This window comes from Capra hircus, chromosome 3, assembly GCF_001704415.2.
Source record: "Capra hircus breed San Clemente chromosome 3, ASM170441v1, whole genome shotgun sequence".
Lineage (NCBI taxonomy): Eukaryota > Metazoa > Chordata > Mammalia > Artiodactyla > Bovidae > Capra > Capra hircus.
In genome coordinates, this window is record NC_030810.1 from 73754371 (window position 1) to 73772893 (window position 18523).

The 18523-nt window shown below is 35.3% G+C and overlaps 1 protein-coding gene across 4 annotated transcripts in view; it reads left to right on the forward strand.

Annotated features, from left to right (window-relative positions):
- PTBP2 (polypyrimidine tract binding protein 2) overlaps positions 1-18523 on the forward strand; it is an 81685-nt gene that overhangs the window by 11992 nt on the left and 51170 nt on the right. For all 4 annotated transcript variants that reach the window (XM_018045801.1, XM_018045802.1, XM_018045803.1 and 1 more), the window contains exon 3: positions 13413-13488. In XM_018045801.1, coding sequence (XP_017901290.1) covers positions 13413-13488 — 76 coding nt within the window. The remainder of the gene's footprint in view (positions 1-13412; positions 13489-18523) is intronic.

Genomic DNA, 18523 nt, shown 5'->3' on the forward strand with positions numbered 1-18523 from the left:
AATTATCCTTTTATCCTTGTGAGGCTTTTATAATTACGTTTTATTTTTGAAGAAAACTGGTTGTTGGTCATATAGAGTTATCCATAGTCTGCATCTACTGATTGTATTCTGATGTTACAGTTATGTTTTCCATGTGTCGGTTGGCCATCAAGTTCTCTTGATTTTTAGTAATATTTTGTAAGTGGTGAAGTATTTTTCCATTAATAGATACATGATAGCTGATTTTTTTTTTGCATACATCTGTGTGATACTTTTTTCAAGAACATTCATTTAAATAACTTTGTTAAACCTGTTTATGCTCAGCATAGTCTTCTCGATAAATATCTATTCATCAGTATTAAAGGATATATAAAAGTCCAAATAAAATTTTTATAATAAAGATGCAGTATTAAAATATAATATAGGTTGGAATTATTGATGATGAAAAAGAAATGTTTTGTCAATGTAGGTCTTATCAAATTAAAAACACATGATTTAGAATTAACAGACCAGTTAACATTGAACAGGGTAACCTTTGAGTTTCAGTTTTACAACTTTTAAAATGGGTTTAACGGGACCTATTTCAAAAGTTGTCTTGATTGGACAATATGTAAAAGAATTAGCACAGAATGGTACATAACTACTCAGATGATGGTGATGCTTTTTATTATAGTTCTTTAATCTGTAAGTGAGCGAGTGAGTGAAGTCTCTCAGTCGTGTCCAACTCTTTGAGACCCCATGGACTGTAGCCTACCAGGCTCCTCCGTCCATGGGATTTTCCAGGCAAGAATACTGGAATGGATTGCCATTTTCTTCTCCAGAAGATCTTCCCGACCCAGGGATTGAACCCATTGTTTCCTGCATTGTAGGCAGACGCTTTACTGTCTGAGCCAGGGGGGAGGTCCTGTAAATCCTAAGAAGGAGCACTTTACTAGAAGTCAGCTTCAAAGTTTTCATTTATTTTCTTGGAGTTTTATATGTTGATTTAAGGAGCTTTTCCTTTTATTGATTCTTAGCAGTTTTTATGTATTGTGGGCACTAAAGCTTTATTGTACAAGGTACAGATAAACTTCCTGTCCGTAGCTATTTTTAAAAAAATTGATGGTTAGATTTGGAAATACTAACATTAAATTTGTTTTAGCTTTAAGAAATTTGTTTTAAATTGGTCTTTTATATAGTCTTCCAGATTTTATTTTAAACGGTAAAAAATTTTTATTTTCAGTCTACTTGAAATTTAATTTTAGTGTGTTATAATGGTTATATGATTTTTTTTCCCTTATGGCTAACAAATTTGCTACAAACTTGATTGATTCATGTTTTTCGTACTGATCTGCAGTATTAGTTGTCGTGTTTCCATATATGTGAGAAACTTCCCTGGGCTGTCTCTTCTGTTTCATTGTTTGTGACTATCCTGTTGCTATCAATACATGTCTTAATTTAATGTAACATCATGATAAGTCTTGGAATTTTGGTGAGTAAATTTCACAACTTTTCTTAAAAACTGTCCTTGGCAATTTTTTTCATTTAATATATATATTTATATATATGTGTGTGTGTATACAAGATAAGATGGCTGGGTTCCATGAAGACTTTTGATTTTTTATTATAGTTGTACTAAATTTATAAATTAATTGGAGAGCATATTTCTTCTCCAAGATATTTTCTTTATTTGTAAAAGACATACTCAATGCAGAAACTTAAATGCTTTAGGCAAAAAGGAAAATAAGTCACTGGCAATTTTACCAAAGCGAATGCATTGTACTTCCCATCATTTGTCCTACATGTTGCAAGGATTTTAAACAGCCTATATGTAAGGCATGAGGAAAGAGAGAGCCTTTTTTTTGACAAATAGTTTGATTTCTTCCAAAGTTATTTTTCAGATTTATTTCTTTTTAATTGGAGGATAATTGCCTCTTAATATAGTATTGGCTTTTGCATACAACAACATGAATCAGCCATAGGTATACATATGTCCCCCCTCCCTCTTGATCCATGCTCCCACCTCTCATCAAAGTTTACTGATCTATTCAGTTATTCAGTACTTTGCTATTCTCAGAATTTTATAGCATTTTTTAATTCTCCCCTTTTCTATTTTTGTTAAAAGCACATATTCATATTTTATCCTTTATTTTTCTTGTCAGAGGCCTTATTTTTACTGGTTTTTTCGAAGTACCAGCTTCTGTAATTTTTTTGTTTCATATTTCACTAATTTCTGTTTTTATCTCCTACCCAGCTAGATTTTATTATTTTTTGTCACTTTACATGCTGAACATGTTTATTTTCTAATTTAAAAATGCATTTAAGATTAAGAAAAATCAGTTGATACGTTTGGCAGTAAGCTTTGATTTGTAGAGTTCTCTTTTTCCTTTTTTTCTTTTTTTTTGAGATTGTGATATAATTGACATATAACATTGTATTATTTTCAGGTATACAACATGATTTGATGTATGTATAAATTGTGAAACAATTACCAGAATAAGTCTAGTTAACATCCATTGTCACACATAGTTAAGTTTTTTTCCTTGTGCTGAGAACTTTTAAGATTTACTTTAGGCAACTTTCAAATATTGTTAACTATATTAGCATGTGTTACATGGTCAGGGCTAATTTATGGGCTTCCTTGGTAGCTCAGCTGGTAAACAATCCGCCTGCAATGAGGGAGACCTGGGTTTGTTCCCTTGCTTGGCAAGATACCCTGGATGAGGGAATAGCTACCCAATCCAGTATTCTGGCCTGGGAAATTCCATGGACAGAGGGGTCTGGCAGGCTACAGTCCATGGGGTCGCAAAGAGTTGGACACTACTGAGCGACTTCCACTTTCACTTTTTTACTTTATGTCAGAATTCCAAGTTTATACCTTTTGGCCACCATCTTTAATGCCTCCCCCCACCTCCTACTGCCCCAGACTGTGCTTCTGGAATTCAGTGTTTTGGGTTTTTGTTTTTTAAGAGTTTACAGGTAAATGAGATCATACAGTGTTTGTCTCTCTCTCTCTCTGACTTATTTCACTTAGCCCTATTACCTCATTTGCATGTTGTTGCAAATGGTGAATTCTTCTGTTTATGGCTGTTATGAATGTGTAGATTAACCACATTTCCTTCATCCATTGATGGAGACCTAAGTTGTTTCCCTGTCTTGACTGTTGTAGATAGTGCTACAGTGAACATGGGGGTGCTAATGTCTAGATAGTGATTTTATTTCCTTTAGATAAATATCCAGAAATGGGATTACTGGATCATGCAGTTATACTTTGTAAAATTTTTTGAGAAACTTGCGTAGTGTTTTCCTTAGTGGGTACATCAGTTTACATTCCCATCATCATTGTGCAAGTGTTCCATTTCTCCAAATCCCTGCCAATGCTTGTTACTTCTTTTCGATAGCATCTATCCACCTAACAGGTGTGAGGTGATACTTTATTGTAATTTTGATTGGCATTTCACTGATTCATGATTGAGTACCTTTTCGTGTACCTATTGGTCATTTGTATGTCAGTTCATGTCCTCTGCCCATTCTTTAATCGTACTGTTTATTTTTTCTGAGTTCTATGAGTTGCTTATATATTTTTGATATTAACATTTCATGTATGATATGCACATTTTTCCTTCCATCCCCATCTTGTTGATGGTTTTCTTCACCCTACAGAAGCTAAAGTTTGACATAGTCTAATTACTTTTGCTTTTGTTGCCTTTGCTTTTGGTGTCAAATCCAAAAAGTCACTGCTAAGATTGATTTCAAGGAACTTACTACTTATGTTTTCTTCTGGGAGTTTTATCGTTTCAGCCATTATGTTCAAATTTTTAATATATTTTGAGTTAATTTTTATGTGTGGTGAAAGATGGTGGTCCAGTTTCTTTCTTCTGCATGAGATTGTCCAGGTTTCTCAGCATCATTTTAGAGAGACTGTTTTTCTCCACTGTGTATGTTGGCTCCTTCTGTTTAAACTGATTGACCATGGATTATTTCTGAACTCTGTACAATTAATCTATAATAGTCTGCTCTTATGCCCATATTATACTGTTTTGAGTTACTCTTTATATTATAGTTTAAGACCGAGAGGTTTGCTGCCTCCCCTTTTGTTCTTTCTCAAGATTGCTTTGGTTCCTAAGGATTTTTTGTTGTTTCATACAGACTTTAGGATATTTTCTATTTTATGAAAAATGTCATTGGAATTTTGATGATTGCATTGAATCTGTAGATTGCTCTGAGTAGTATGGGAATTTTAACAGTATACTTCCAATCCATGAGCATCCATGAACACAAATGGAAATCTTTCCATTTGCATCTTCTTCAGTTTCTTCCATCAGTGTCTTTTACCTTTTTCACTTTTTTAAGCTTTGTGAAAGCTTCAAAAATGTACAAAAGTGGGGTGAGTGGTATAATAGTACACTTCTTTTGCCTTCCTTTGGAAGAATATTAAAGCAAATCTTAGCGATAATTTTATGTCAATCCTCTTGAACATATTTTTATATTTAATAAAATTTTAAAGAATTTTTTTGTTGTATTGAAAAGCAGAGACATTGCTTAGCCAACAAAGGTCCGTCTAGTCAAGGCTGTGGTTTTTCCAGTGGTCATGTATGGATGTGAGAGTTGGACTGTGAAGAAAGCTGAGCACAGAAGAATTGATGCTTTTGAACTGTGGTGTTGGAGAAGAGTCTTGAGAGTCCCTTGGACTGCAAGGAGATCCAACCAGTCCATTCTGAAGGAGATCAGCCCTGGGATTTCTTTGGAAGGAATGATGCTGAAGCTGAAACTCCAGTACTTTGGCCACCTCATGCGAAGAGTTGACTCATTGGAAAAGACTCTGATGCTGGGAGGGATTGGGGGCAGGAGGAGAAGGGGATGACAGAGGATGAGATGGCTGGATGGCATCACCGACTCGATGGACGTGAGTCTGAGTGAACTCCGGGAGATGGTGATGGACAGGGAGGCCTGGCGTGCTGCGATTCATGGGGTCGCAAAGAGTCAGACACGACTGAGAGACTGAACTAAGTGTAATTGACATACTATATTATGATTTAGGAGCACAACATAATGATTCAACATATATACACATTACACATTGGTCACTGTAAGTCTAGTAACCATTTGTGACCATATAAAATTATTACAATATTATTATTACATTTCCCATGCTGTGCATACATCCCAGTAACTGACTTATAACTGGAAGTTTGTATCACTTAATTACCTTCACTTATTTTGCCCATCCCACCCCGCCACTAAAATAATTTTTGTTAACTTCTTTTTGGTTGTGCTGGGTTTTCATTGCTAACTTAGGCTTTCTCTAGTTGCGGTGCGTGGGCTTCTCATTATGGTGACCTCCCTTGTTGTGGAGCAGGGACTCTATAATGTGGGCTCAGTTGTTCTGGTGCAAAAACTCAGTTGCTCTTCTGCATGTGGGATCTTCCCGGACCAGGGATCAAATCCATGTGCCCTGCATTAGCAGGTGGAGTCTTATCCACTGTACAACTAGGGAAGTCCCTAAAATAATTTCTTAATGCCATGTAATCTCCAACAGTAGTAATCAGAATTTCCTGATCACTTTAAAGAAATCTTGTATATTTTCTTTTTAAATCAGGGATCAAGGAAAGTCAGCTTACTGATTTGGTATTTTTAGGTCTGTATCCCTGCCGGAGGGCATGACAACCCACTCCAGTATTCTTGCTTGGAGAATCCCCATGGACAGAGGAGCCTGGCGGGCTACAGTCCATAGGGTGGAAAAGAGTCAGACACAACTGAAGCGACATAGCGTGCATATAAGCAAGTCTATTAATAGGACAGTTGTGTTTTGTTTGTTTTTTTTTTTCTTTCTCCCTTCCCCTTTCTTGATTTTCTATTAGAGAAACTGGGTCATCTATTCCATACAATTATTTGAAAATTATGCTCTTTTGACTTTACCTCTATGTTGTCATTTTTTCTGTTTCTCATATCCTTTATCTCTTGTGTACTTGTAGTTAGGTAATAAGACTTGATCAGATTCAGGTTTAATTTTCAGCAAGAATACTTCGTAAATGTACTGTGTAGTTTCTAATGTATCACCCTAGAAGGAACATGTCTAGTTATCTTTTTGTGATGTTGACATTTGCCAGTAGGTTCAGGTGTTCTCTGCTTGATGCATCCAGTATAGAGTGCTCCATCATCTTTCTGTACTAGTGAGTTTTAGTAGCTAATAATTGCATAATTCCACTGGGTATTGCAAAAGTGGTGATACTCTTTTCCTGCATATGTTACTTAGTATTTTTCTATTCAGAAGAACTTTGCCTCTCAAATATTTGGTTATACCAAAACACCTTTATTAAAAGAAAAACAGAGATTTTTGCTAAAAATTTTCCTTATGAGCTGCTAACTCTAGCCTAAACTCCAATGTAACATGAATTTTTTATTGTTGATCAAAGTGTTATTGTGAAAGCAAAGATTTTTACATTTAGTCTTACTACAGTGATAATTTCTTTAAAAATGTTTAAATTTTCTCATCTTGGGCCATCAGCGGCTCATAATATCACTAATTTTGCTACTTACCTAAAGTATTATTTTTTTCTCCAAAATTTTAGTTAGCTGGAAATCATGGGTCCTTTAGTGGGACCTGGTCCTTAGAGACAATAATAATACGGATGCAAAGGTGCCAATGTCTTTTAGGTTTGTTATTGTTTCCAAATTTTTTCACTTGACAGAGCTAATAAAATAAGACATATATATTTGTGTTCCTTTCCAATTCGTAAATAATTTTACTATTTTTCCCTTTCCAATTTTTTTTGTTGGTATCTCTTGTAGGTTGAAAATGCTTGCTAATGTTAACATAATTGCATATATATTTCTTTAAAAAGCAACATCAGTGTTAACACTGTAGTATATTTTTTGCAATGTAATATAATTTTAAAATTTGTTTTGCAGTTATTTTTGTTCTCAGTGTATTTCATGAAAAATGTATAGTATTGGGTTTGCCAACAGGTTTGTTTGTTTTTTTCCATAAGATGACTCTAGTATTGCTTAGTTATCTTCGTATTAACTTCAGTTGAAACAATTTTGTTAGATCGTATTGTGACAGCTATCATATCAGCATGCATTTTAAAAAAACTTATTAAAATTGGTGAATTTTTGTGCAGCCATTTTACAATTGAGGATGGAGGGGAAAGCAACATTTTCAGCATATTTATTATTTCGAGAAAGGTAAAGTGCAACTGAAACACAAAAAAGGACTTGTGTAGTATATGGAGAAGGTGCTGTGACTGGTCAAACGCGTCAGAAGTGGTTAATCGAAGTTTTCATGCTGGAGATTTTTTGCTGGATGATTCTTCAAGGTTGGGTAGACCAGTTGAAGTCCATAGTGATCAAATTGAGACATTCATTGAGAACAGTTGATGCTATACTATGTGGGAGATAGCTGACATACTCAAAATAGTCACATCAAGCCTTGAAAATCGTTGGCACCAGCTTGGTTATGTTAATTGTTTTGATGTCTGGGTTCCACATAAGTGAAAAAAACCTTCTCAATGCTGTTCTCTACTTGAACATAGCAAAAACGTTCTGTTTTTAAAACAAACTGTGACAAGCAGTGAAAAGTGGATATTGTACAATCAGGTGGAATGGAAGAGATTGTGAGACAAGAGAGTTGAAGTACCACCAGCCAAACACCAGTCTTCATCCAAAGAAAGTGACGTTGTGTATATGGTGGGATTGGAAAGCAGTTCTCTAATAAGAGCTCCCTCTGGGGAACCAAATGATTAATTTTAATAAATATTGTTACCAATTAGACCAACTGAAAGCAGCACCCAATAAAAAGTGTATGGATTTATTCAACAGAAAATGTATAATCTTCTATCAGGATAATGCAATACCGCATGTTTATTTGATAACCAGGCCAAAAAAAAAAAAACCTATTAGAACTTATCTGGGAAGTTCTGATTCATCAGCTGTATTCACCAGATATTGCACCTTTGCATTTCCATTTATTTTGGTCTTCACAATATTCACTTAATGGAAAAGATTTCAATTCCCTAGAAGACTGTAAAAAGCATCTGAAATAGTTCTTTACTCAAAAAAAGTTTTTAGATGATAGAATTATGAAGTTATACCTGAAAAATGGCAGAAAGTAGTGGAACAAAATAGTGAATGTGTTGTTCAGTAAAGTTCTTGGTAAAAATGAAAAACATGTCTTTTATTTTTATTTAAAAACAAACTTTTTGGTTAGCCCAATTCAATTACAGGATTTTAAAGTTTATTGAGATAATTTTGTGTGTGGTTCTCCCATCACCCTAATAGTTAGATTTGTTTGTTACATTTTGATTTTCATTTTTAGGGAATAGTTTTTCACTTTGAATAAATTTTCCAAAGTTGCAAAACAAGGTACATTCGTAGATGTCTTCTGCTCCTGTTCATTCTACTTTGCTTATTCTATCCCCTTAGAAAGGGTTTCTACTTTCATTAATTTTTGGTTTATTCTTTTATTTAATAGAAGCAAATGTGAGTTTTTTCTGCATGCTCCCTCCTAGCATCTTAGAGAAAAGATAGCACAGAATACACAGGGTTTAATATCTTGACTTTTTAACGTAATGATAAACATGCCCTGGAAGGTAAATATGCCCTGGAAATCACTCAATGGCTAAATATGGAAAATCATCTCATTTCTTTTACTGCTGGTTAGAAATTCAGGTTCCTCAGTTCTCCATAGCCTGCCCAGCATATTGAAATGCTTGGGATTTTGCCAGTCTGAGAAGTGAGATGGCATATAAGTCTAGTATTGATTTTTCTTTCTTTCTTTCTTTTTTTTTTTTACTGTGAGTAAGATTAAGGGTAATTTTCATTTCATGTACTGAAAACTAATCTCTTGCTACTTATTTTATGAGTAACTTGTCTTTTAAAGTTTCTTATTACTCTGTGAAGTTTAGAGTCATTTTTTGGCTCAAATTTTTAGAAACTGTTTCAAAATCTTATCTGAGTAAACTACAACAATTAGATTTTGTTCTGTTTTTCTTTTCTCTTATTTTCATTAAAAAATCATGTTTGATCAAATATTACAATCTGTACAATTTCTTATTTTTGAAACTTACTGAGGTATTCATTACATAGTATGTAATCCACTTTTGTGACTTACACTCATAGATAAAAAGATATTTTCTTCTGAAAAATTTTAAAGTCTTATCTATTCTGTTTGTCTCTAATTCATCAAAAAAAAAAGTTACTACACTATATTAGGTGGGGATCCAATTTTATTTCTTTTTGCTCATATAGAGCTAGCTAATTGAAATATGCAGTGTCTTTTTTTAATTTTTCACATTACAGGGGTATGTATATGTTAGTACTGTGCTGCAGCTAAGTCGCTTCAGTCGTGTCCGACTCTGTGTGACCCCATAGACGGCAGCCCACCAGGCTCCCCCGTCCCTGGCATTCTCCAGGCAAGAACACTGGAGTGGGTTGCCATTTCCTTCTCCAGTGCATAAACGTGAAAAGTGAAAGAGAAGTCGCTCAGTAGTGTCCGACCCTTAGCAACCCCATTGACTGCAGCCTACCAGGCTCCCCCATCCGTGGGATTTTCCAGGCAAGAGTGCTGGAGTGGGGTGCCAACAAAATGCAAATGCAGAATATAGTGGCATAAATAGCCTAGAAGTTTATTTTTCTTAAAAGTCCTGCAACTGTAAGAAAATGGTATCATTATGCTCCATGAGGTTATTCACTGAGCTAAGTTGTTTTCATCTGGTTGCTTCAGTTTTTTCCCTGAGCTTTTATTCTTATGTGCATGGATTAATGAGGTATAATTAGCTATCTTTTTTTGTTTTGTCTCTTTTGTTGTTTTCAAAAAATCAAAAGCTTGATTTTATTGATCCTTTTTGGTGTGTCATTGTTAAATTTATTTTGTATTTTTATTGATTGTGTGAGTTTGTGCTCTCATGGTGTTTAGCAAGTAGATTCCTTTCTCCATGGAATCTTCCAAGTGAGAAATACTGGAGTAGGTTGCCATTTCCTTCTCCAGGAGATCTTCCCAACCCAGGGATTGAACCTGCATCTCTTACATCTCCTATATTGGCAGGTGGATTCTTTACCACTTGCATCACCTGGGAAGTCCATATTCATGTATAGAAATACTCGGTATAGTCAGGATGTCAGTTCTTCCCAAAATGATCTATAGAGTCAATCCCAGTCAAAATTTCTGCAAGTTATTCTATGGGTATCAGCAAATTGATTGTGAAGTTTATACGGAGAAGCAAAAACCCCAGAATAGCCAACACAGTATTGAAGGAGAATAACAAAGTTGGAGGACTGATGCTACTCAACTTCAAGATTTAATATGAAGCTACAGTAATCAAGAGAGCTTCCCTGGTGGCTCAGATGGTAAAGCGTCTGCCTGCAGTGCGGGAGACCCGGGTTCGATCCCTGGGTTGGGAAGATCTCCTGGAGAAGGAAATGGCAACCCACTCCAGTATTCTTGCCTGGAGAATCCCACGGATGGAGAAGCATGGTAGGCTAGTCAATGGGGTCACAAAGAGTCGGACACAACTGAGTGACTTCACTTCACTTCACAGTGATCAAGGCAGCCTTGTTTTCATGAAAGAATAGACAAGTTGATCAGTGAAACAGAATAGAGAGCCCAGCATAGAGCCCCCTATAAATATAGTCAAACCTGTTTTTGACAAAGAGGCAAAGGCAAAACAGTGGAGCAAAGATAGTCTTTCTGACAAGTGCTAGTGAAACAACTGAAATCCATGTGCAAAAGAATGAATTGAGACAGACGTTAAACTTTTCACAAAAATTAACTCAAGGTGGATCATAGACCTAAATGTAAAATGCTAAACTATAAAACTCTCAGAAAATAATGTGGGAGAAAAATCTCGATAACTTAGGTATAAAGGTATCTCTTCAGGTACAACACCAAAGACATAATCTAAGAAAGAAATAATTGATTAGCTGGACTTGATTAAAATCAGTAATTTTTTCTCTGTGAAAGATAACTAGAAGACAAGCCACAGACTTGAAGAAAATACTTGCAAATAATACACGGGGCAAAGGGCTATTATCTAAAATACCCAGAACTTTCAAACTCAGCAGTAAGAAAGCAACCTGATTAGAAAGTGGACCAAACACCTCACTGAAGAAGATATACAGATGGCAGATACACATATGAAAAGATGCTCCGCATCATATGTCATTAAGTAAATGCAAATGGAAGCAACAGTGAGGTACTGCTACACTATCAGAATAGCCCAAATCTGAAACCCTGGCACCCATAAAGGCCGGGGAGGATATGGAGTGTCAGGAAATCTCATAGCTTCCTGTTGGGAATGCAGAATTATATAGCCACTTTGGAAAACAAATAAGTTGTTTTTACAAAGCTGAACATACTTGTGCTATATGATCCAGCAACTCCTTGATTTTTATTCAGAGATGTTGAAAAGTTACATATACAGAGAAACCTGCACATGGATCTTAACAGCAGCTTTATTCATAATTGCCAAAACATGAAGTCAGTCAAGATGTCCTTCAGTAGGTGAATGGATTAGTAAACTGTGGTACATAACAATGTAGTATTTATCAGCAGTAAAACAAAATGAATTTTCAAGCGATGAAAAGGCATGGGGGGTACCTGGTAGCATAACTCAGATTACTAAATGGAAGAAGCCAATTGAGAATGTTTCATACTGTAAGATTCCACCTGTATTCTGAAAAAGGCAAAACTATGGAGACAACAAAATTAAGGGGTTGGAAGGAGTCTGGATGAATAATAGCCAGAACACAGAGGATGTTGGGAGTAGTGAAAATAATGTTTAAAAAAAAAAGTTAAAAGATAGATATATGTCACTACACATTTGTCCAAACACATTGGATGTACAGTATTAAACCTTAATTTATTAAACTGGACTTTGGGTAGATATGATGCATTAATCTTTGGTAATAAATGTACCAGTCTGGTGGAGGATGCTGATAATGGAGGACGCTGTGCGTGTGTAGTGGCAAGGTGTATATGAGAAATCTGTCCCTTCTTCCCAATTTTATTCTAAATCTAACAGGTTCTAAAAAAATTAAAAAGAAAACAAACTAGGAAACATTTTTGTTGTTGATAGTTAACCAGTAATGTTTATTAGCAGTTCTTAAACTTTAGCATTCAATAGAAGCACCTGGAGGGCTTGTTAATGAACTCAGGTTGTTGGATCCTGTCTCCATTGTTTTCTTCAGTAGGTCTAGGATGGATCTGAGAACGAAGTTCACTAAGGAAATTTCCAGGTTTTTAATGTTGCTCTAGGGACCACAATTTAAAGATCTCTAAAGTAGCTAATTCTGTATGTCATGTCCTTATAAAACATTGCCGTGCTGTATCTTCCATACCTTGACTAAAAAATTAAAGATGATGTAAATGTGGCATTAATGTGACTTGATACTGTTTTTATTTTTCTTCTTGTATTTCTCTGAGCTTGATGTTAATAAAAAGTTCCCTTTTAAAACAGTGAGGACAATGACATATGAATATTTATCACTTTTATATTTGTTGTGATACAGCTTATTAAAGAATGAGTTTAACACAGATTAGCATGAAGCTTATGGTTAATTAGAATTGTTTTGGACTTTCTGAAATGCTCTGATAAATTATCTCCTTTGTATATTTTTTTTCCATTTTGGTGGTTGCATTCAGCTTTGTACTGTTTGTCTAAATCAGCTAGTACTGATTTAGTTATTTTAAATATTGCTTACCAATGTATGTAAGTATAGACATACTTCAAATAGGCAAAACAGTTGATTAGCTATTTTAAAATTAGTGTGCTCATATGTACTTTTGTAAGTATGCACATTTTAAAAGCAGCTGAAACGACATTGCTTGGTTTGAACAAACTGTGTAGTTCTAAGAACATATGAACATAATGATTCATATGATTTTTCTTTAAAGGATTTGAAGACATGATTGTCTCTTCTTTTATTGGCAGAAAGAAATTTCTCATTCCATAGATTTTGCGTTTACTTACAGTGTTCTAGCCATTGAAACATATACCTGTTTAATTTCAGTGATTGTGAAGATGAGTTGTCCAGATCATTAGTGTGCAGTTCTCATTTTCTAAAGACCTGAGTTATCTGGATGAGTAAAGGATATGAGGTTGAAGGATTCGGAGTGTCTGTGAGAAAGTTCAACTGCTTTGGTATTTGCTTATTAAAAAAATGATGTAGTTTTCCAAAGCTTTTGATTATGAAACCTAGTCATTTTTCCTATTTATTGCCTTTTGGACTCGGGTGAATGGAAGGAAGGACCTACTGTTGGCTTTGTGAGAAAGGAACTTACGAATAGGAGAGTGGAGTTAACTTATTATTTCAGGAATTAAATTTTTTTTATTCCCAGTAGTGTAACACCTGACATTTTTCAGTGACACTATTTGAAAAGGTACAGAGAAGTGACTTTCAGATTAACATTTTTAAATTTAAAGGGGTCTTATGCCAATTTGTTCTTGTTTTTATAGAGAGGATCTGACGAACTACTCTCAGGCAGTGTTCTCAGTAGTCCAAACTCTAACATGACCAGCATGGTGGTTACAGGTAAGTGTTACTCTCCTAGGTCTCATTATTTGCCATTTTGCAGGGCAGAATGTTACAAGTTTGGTGTGCTTTACCAGAATAGCCTTCATTTTTAAATGCTTTGTGTTGAAACATTTTAGAGGAAATTTTGCTACAGTATATATGTATCAAGTGGAAAAAAAACCTGAAGTGGGTGTCTTGTGGTCAGGTGATTAATTCTGATAGGTTTTTTTTTTAATGACAAATGTAACTTTTTTTTTCTTTGATTTACAAGTTTCCTCACTCTCACTTCTTTTGTACTTTCGTGTTTAACTTTCATGTTTGTATGTCATAAAATATTTTTACGGTAAGTATTTCTTCTCAGTCCCACAAATCCTACAGCCCCAAATACAAGATTCAGTTGCATAGTTGTCTTTTTTATGTGGTTTCAATATGTTTCTTTGCTGTAACAGTATTTTAATTTTTTGAATTGGTTTCCTTTATTTACTTGAAAACATAAGATTTGTTTAATCTTCACAGGGTATTTAAACTTTATATATTTGAAATAACTGGCTGTTTGTATTGTCTGTCTGTAAATATGTGGACCAATATTTAGACCTTAGATTTTTGGCCAGTGGACCAAATTTGAATCTGATGATGAATGAGTTAGTTTGCTTTATAACTGTAAATTGTATGTTACTTACCTTAACCAAGATTTCTTTTTACTAAACTCTTTCCTGAATTACTTGTTTGAGGAATCAATTACATTGGGCAATATAAAGATTGTGAAAGAAGGAAAGCATTTTGGTTTTCTTTAGATAACCACGCCCATGTATATGTACGCCTCAGTGCACACATACAGACCCTGCAAGTTAAATAAAAATTACAATGAAGTATTCTCCAAATATAGTTATAATAATGATAAGATAAGTTCTTCTTCGTATTGTCATTACTGAGTTTTCCATGTCACAATTACAAAGCAAAATTACTAGGCCATGATTTTGAAAGTCAGGGTACCATGTGCAAATAATTGAAAGAACAAGCTCAGATGTCTGTGTCTCTCTGTCAGTTTCATTTTTTTAAAACTGCATTTAATGATTGATAATTGAAATGAAATGGCAACCCACTCCAGTACTGTTGCCTGGAGAATCTGATGGACAGAGGAGCTAGGTGGGCTACAGTCCACGGGGTCGCAAAGAGTCGGACATGACTGAGTGACTTCAGCTCACCTCAATGGAAATGTTTTAAAAACTGATTTGTAGGGCTGTGACAGACTATTGGTAGCAGCCTTTCCTTCTTTGCATCTTCCCTCAAAATGAAAAACTATAAAACAGAGTAAAATATGTAGGACAGCTGTTGTCTGGAATTGATGAGTAAATAGTATAAGATGGTGATTCTTGAGATAAAGGAAACGTGAAATTAATCTCATAGTTTGGCTTTTCTACTTTGAGGTACCCTACTGTTGTAGCACGTGGAGGTAGAACCCAAGCAGAGCATGAAGGTTTCACTGTGCTGAAGAGAGTAAGATTGGTATTCAGAGCTTCTGAGACATTTGGAATTTACAGAGGAGGATCCTGAAAAGGAACTCGTCCAAGGGTTTGGGCATAGGTCAGAGGGCAGAATTTGGTGTAGGGATTCTTAAATCAGAATTTTGAATAATGACTGGACTGCATATGTGCAGGTTAACACACTCATGGTCTGTCAGGAATGACCTACTGTGGGGCTGAGAGTTAGAATGGTGATTCCATAGATTGTACAGTGCTCTGAGACATTGGAGTTCTGGGAAGTTAGAGTGTGTATGTCTTGTGGATTACCTCAGACATTCTGTTTAGGCTGCAGAATGCTCAGGCTTTCAGAGAAAGGATCATACACTAATACTAATAGTAAGTGACTGTGATAGTCCAGTCTGACAAGACGTGAAGAATTCACCAGTAATTTAATTGCCTGCCTAAATAGTATCCCCTATGGGAGACAACATGATTCAGTCTTCCGACAATTATCTACAGTATCCTACCTACATCAGATGTTACAATCATGTGAAGAAGCATTCAATAAGAATAGACCTCAAAATGACCTAAATATTGGAATTTGAAGACAGAGACTATAAGTATTTTTAAAGCTGTAAAAGAAAATAAAGAATGAACATGGAAGATGTGTTGAGAAAGCTATAAAGAAAGCATATAGAAATGCTGTAACTGAAAAATACAATATTCACACTGTATTTGGAATGGAAAAATTCACTGATTGAGACCAACAGAAGTTTGGAGACAACTGAAGAAAGGTTAGTGAACTTGAGTACAGATTGATAGAAATTATTCAGTTTCCAGAGAGAATGAAAGTATGTCTTTGGATGATCAGGCAGCCTAACGTATGTGTCCTTGGAGTTTTCGGAGAGGGAGTAAAGAGAATGTTGCGAAATATGTATGTAATAGAAGCAGTAATAACTGAAAATGTCTAAAATCTGAAGAAAAATGCCAGGTAGGATAAGAAAAAAGAAGCATTTTGTTGTTCAGTCACTAAGTCATGTCAGCCTCTTTGCGACCCCATGGACTGCATTACTCCAGGCATCCCTGTCCTTCACCATCTCCCAGAGTTTGCTCAAACTCATCTCCATTGAGTTGGTGATGCCGTCCAACTGTCTCATCCTCTGTTGCCCCCTTCTTCTGCCCCCAATCTTTCCCAGCATCAGAATCTTTTCCAATCAGTAGATTCTAGACATCAGGTGACCAGCATATTGGAGCTTCAACAAAGATGGATAGTTAAAAGCTAGTAGAAATTCGGAGGACTGACTCCTGTTTTCAAGTTATTGTAAACCCTAACGTAATCAAAACAATATCATATTAAGGTAAAGGTACATAGATGAATAGAACAGAATAGAGAGTCCAAGAAAAAAGCCACACAATTATGGACAGCTGGTTTTTGACAAAGGTACAAAGGCAATTCAGTAGAGGGGAAAAAATAGATTTTTCAGCAGAGTGGTATAACAACAGGATATCCATATGCTGCCGACAACAGCAGGAGCAGCAAACTTCATGGATCTACGTTTTGTTGTTTAGTTGTTAATTTGACTCCAAAAGCATGGTCTGTGAGAGAACAAATGGGATTTGATCAGTTTTAAAAACTTAACGTTATTCAAAATACAGTTAAGAGAATGAAAAGACAAGCCATAGAGTGGCAGACATCTTTACAAAGCATGCAGTTGATAAAGGATTTTTATCCAGAATAAAAATTAAACCTAAAGTGAGACAACATCGCCTATCTCTACAACAGCTAATATTTAAAAGAGTGACCATAGTAAGTGTTGAAAAGGATGTGAGGGTACTGTAACACTCATATACTGTTGTTGGGGATGTAAAATTTAGGACTGTTTTGGAAAACAATTTGGCAGTTTCTTAAAAACGTTAAACATTTACTGTATGATCCAACTTTGTTTCTTAGGTACTTAACCCAAGAAAAATGATAGCATATACTCATCACTCATGTAAATGTTTATAGTAGCTTTATTTGTAATATCTAAAGCCTAGAACAATCCAAGGGTCCATCAATGATGAATGGATAAATAAATGACTCTTTTGGCATTGAGTTTCATACATACAGTGAAATGCTGCTCAGCCATGTAGAGTGACCTATTGTTCTATGAGCTTCCCTGGTGGCTCAGTGGTAAAGAACCCGCCTGCCAATACAGGAGGTGTGGGTTCCGTTCCTGGCTTGAGAAGATCCCCTGGAGAATGAAGTGGTGACCTACTCCAGTATTCTTGCTTGGGAAATCCCATGGACAGAGGAGTCTGATGGGCTACAGTCTTTGGTGTTGCAAGAGAGTCAGACCCAACTTAGCAAGTAAACAACAACAAAGCAAAGGGCATGGTGGGCGGGGAGGGTTTGTAAAGGACATAAGGAATTTAGAGATGATGGATATGTATATTCTTTTATGCTGAAGGTTTCATAGATGTAAACATATGTCAAAACTAGTCAGAGGATTGTAGCTTTACATGAAGCTTATTTTATGTGAATCATACCTCAGAAACACTGTTTAAAATGAAAAACTCATAGAGGAATTAAAATGGAATACTGTCAAATATTGCAAGAGAAGAACAACAGAACACTGGACAGTTAGAAAATTAATGGCTAGATATTAAACCCAGTCATAAATCTCTAAATGTAAATTGGCTAAACTAACATAGTCTCGTAGTAACCATTGGTTATATAAGGCTGTAGAGCATGCAGAATGTGACTGCTCTTAATTGATAAGTGAATGGGTGTGTGCTTCAGACTTAGTACTGAAAAAATAAGAATGTAAAACATATCAAAAAATTGTAAAAGTACTGAGTATATGTTGATGTGGTGGCTCAGATTGTAAAGAATCTGCCTGCAATGCAAGAGACCCAGGTTCGATCCCTGGGTCGGCAAGATCCCCTGGAGAAGGAAATGGCAAACCAATCCAGTGTTCTTGCCTGGAGAATTCCATGGACAGAGGAGAGAAGCCTAGTGGGCTATATAGTCCATGGGGTTGCAAAGAGTCAAACATGACTAAGTGATTAACACTTCACTTTCACAGTAATATTTCAGATATATTGGGTTAAAATATATATTAAAGTTAATTTCACTTTCTTTAACTTCTCAGTATGGTTACTAGAAACTTCAAAGTATGTGACTTGTATATTTCTTTTGGATATTAGTGGTCTAAGAAGTTCAATTAAAAGACAAAGTCATACTGGATTAAAAAGTACTACCTAACTACACTGTCTACTGCTGAAGTCAGGTTAAAGTACAGAGACACAGGTTGGAAATGCAAATAGTAAACAGAGGAACGTTTGTGTAATTGTATTGACATCAGATGAATTAGAATTCAAGACAAGGAGTATCAGTTGTATTGATGTAAAAAGACATATTTCTTAGTGTCAGAAGGGTCAATATATTGGAAAACTTTAAGTTCCTTAATCTGTATATCAGTAATAACAGTTTCAAAGTACATTTTAAAAATGACAAAAAGCAGAGAAATCTACAATTTTAAATTTAAAGCTGGGGATTTTAATATTGTTCATAGTAATCCATAAGACAAATCAATCTTAAAAAATAC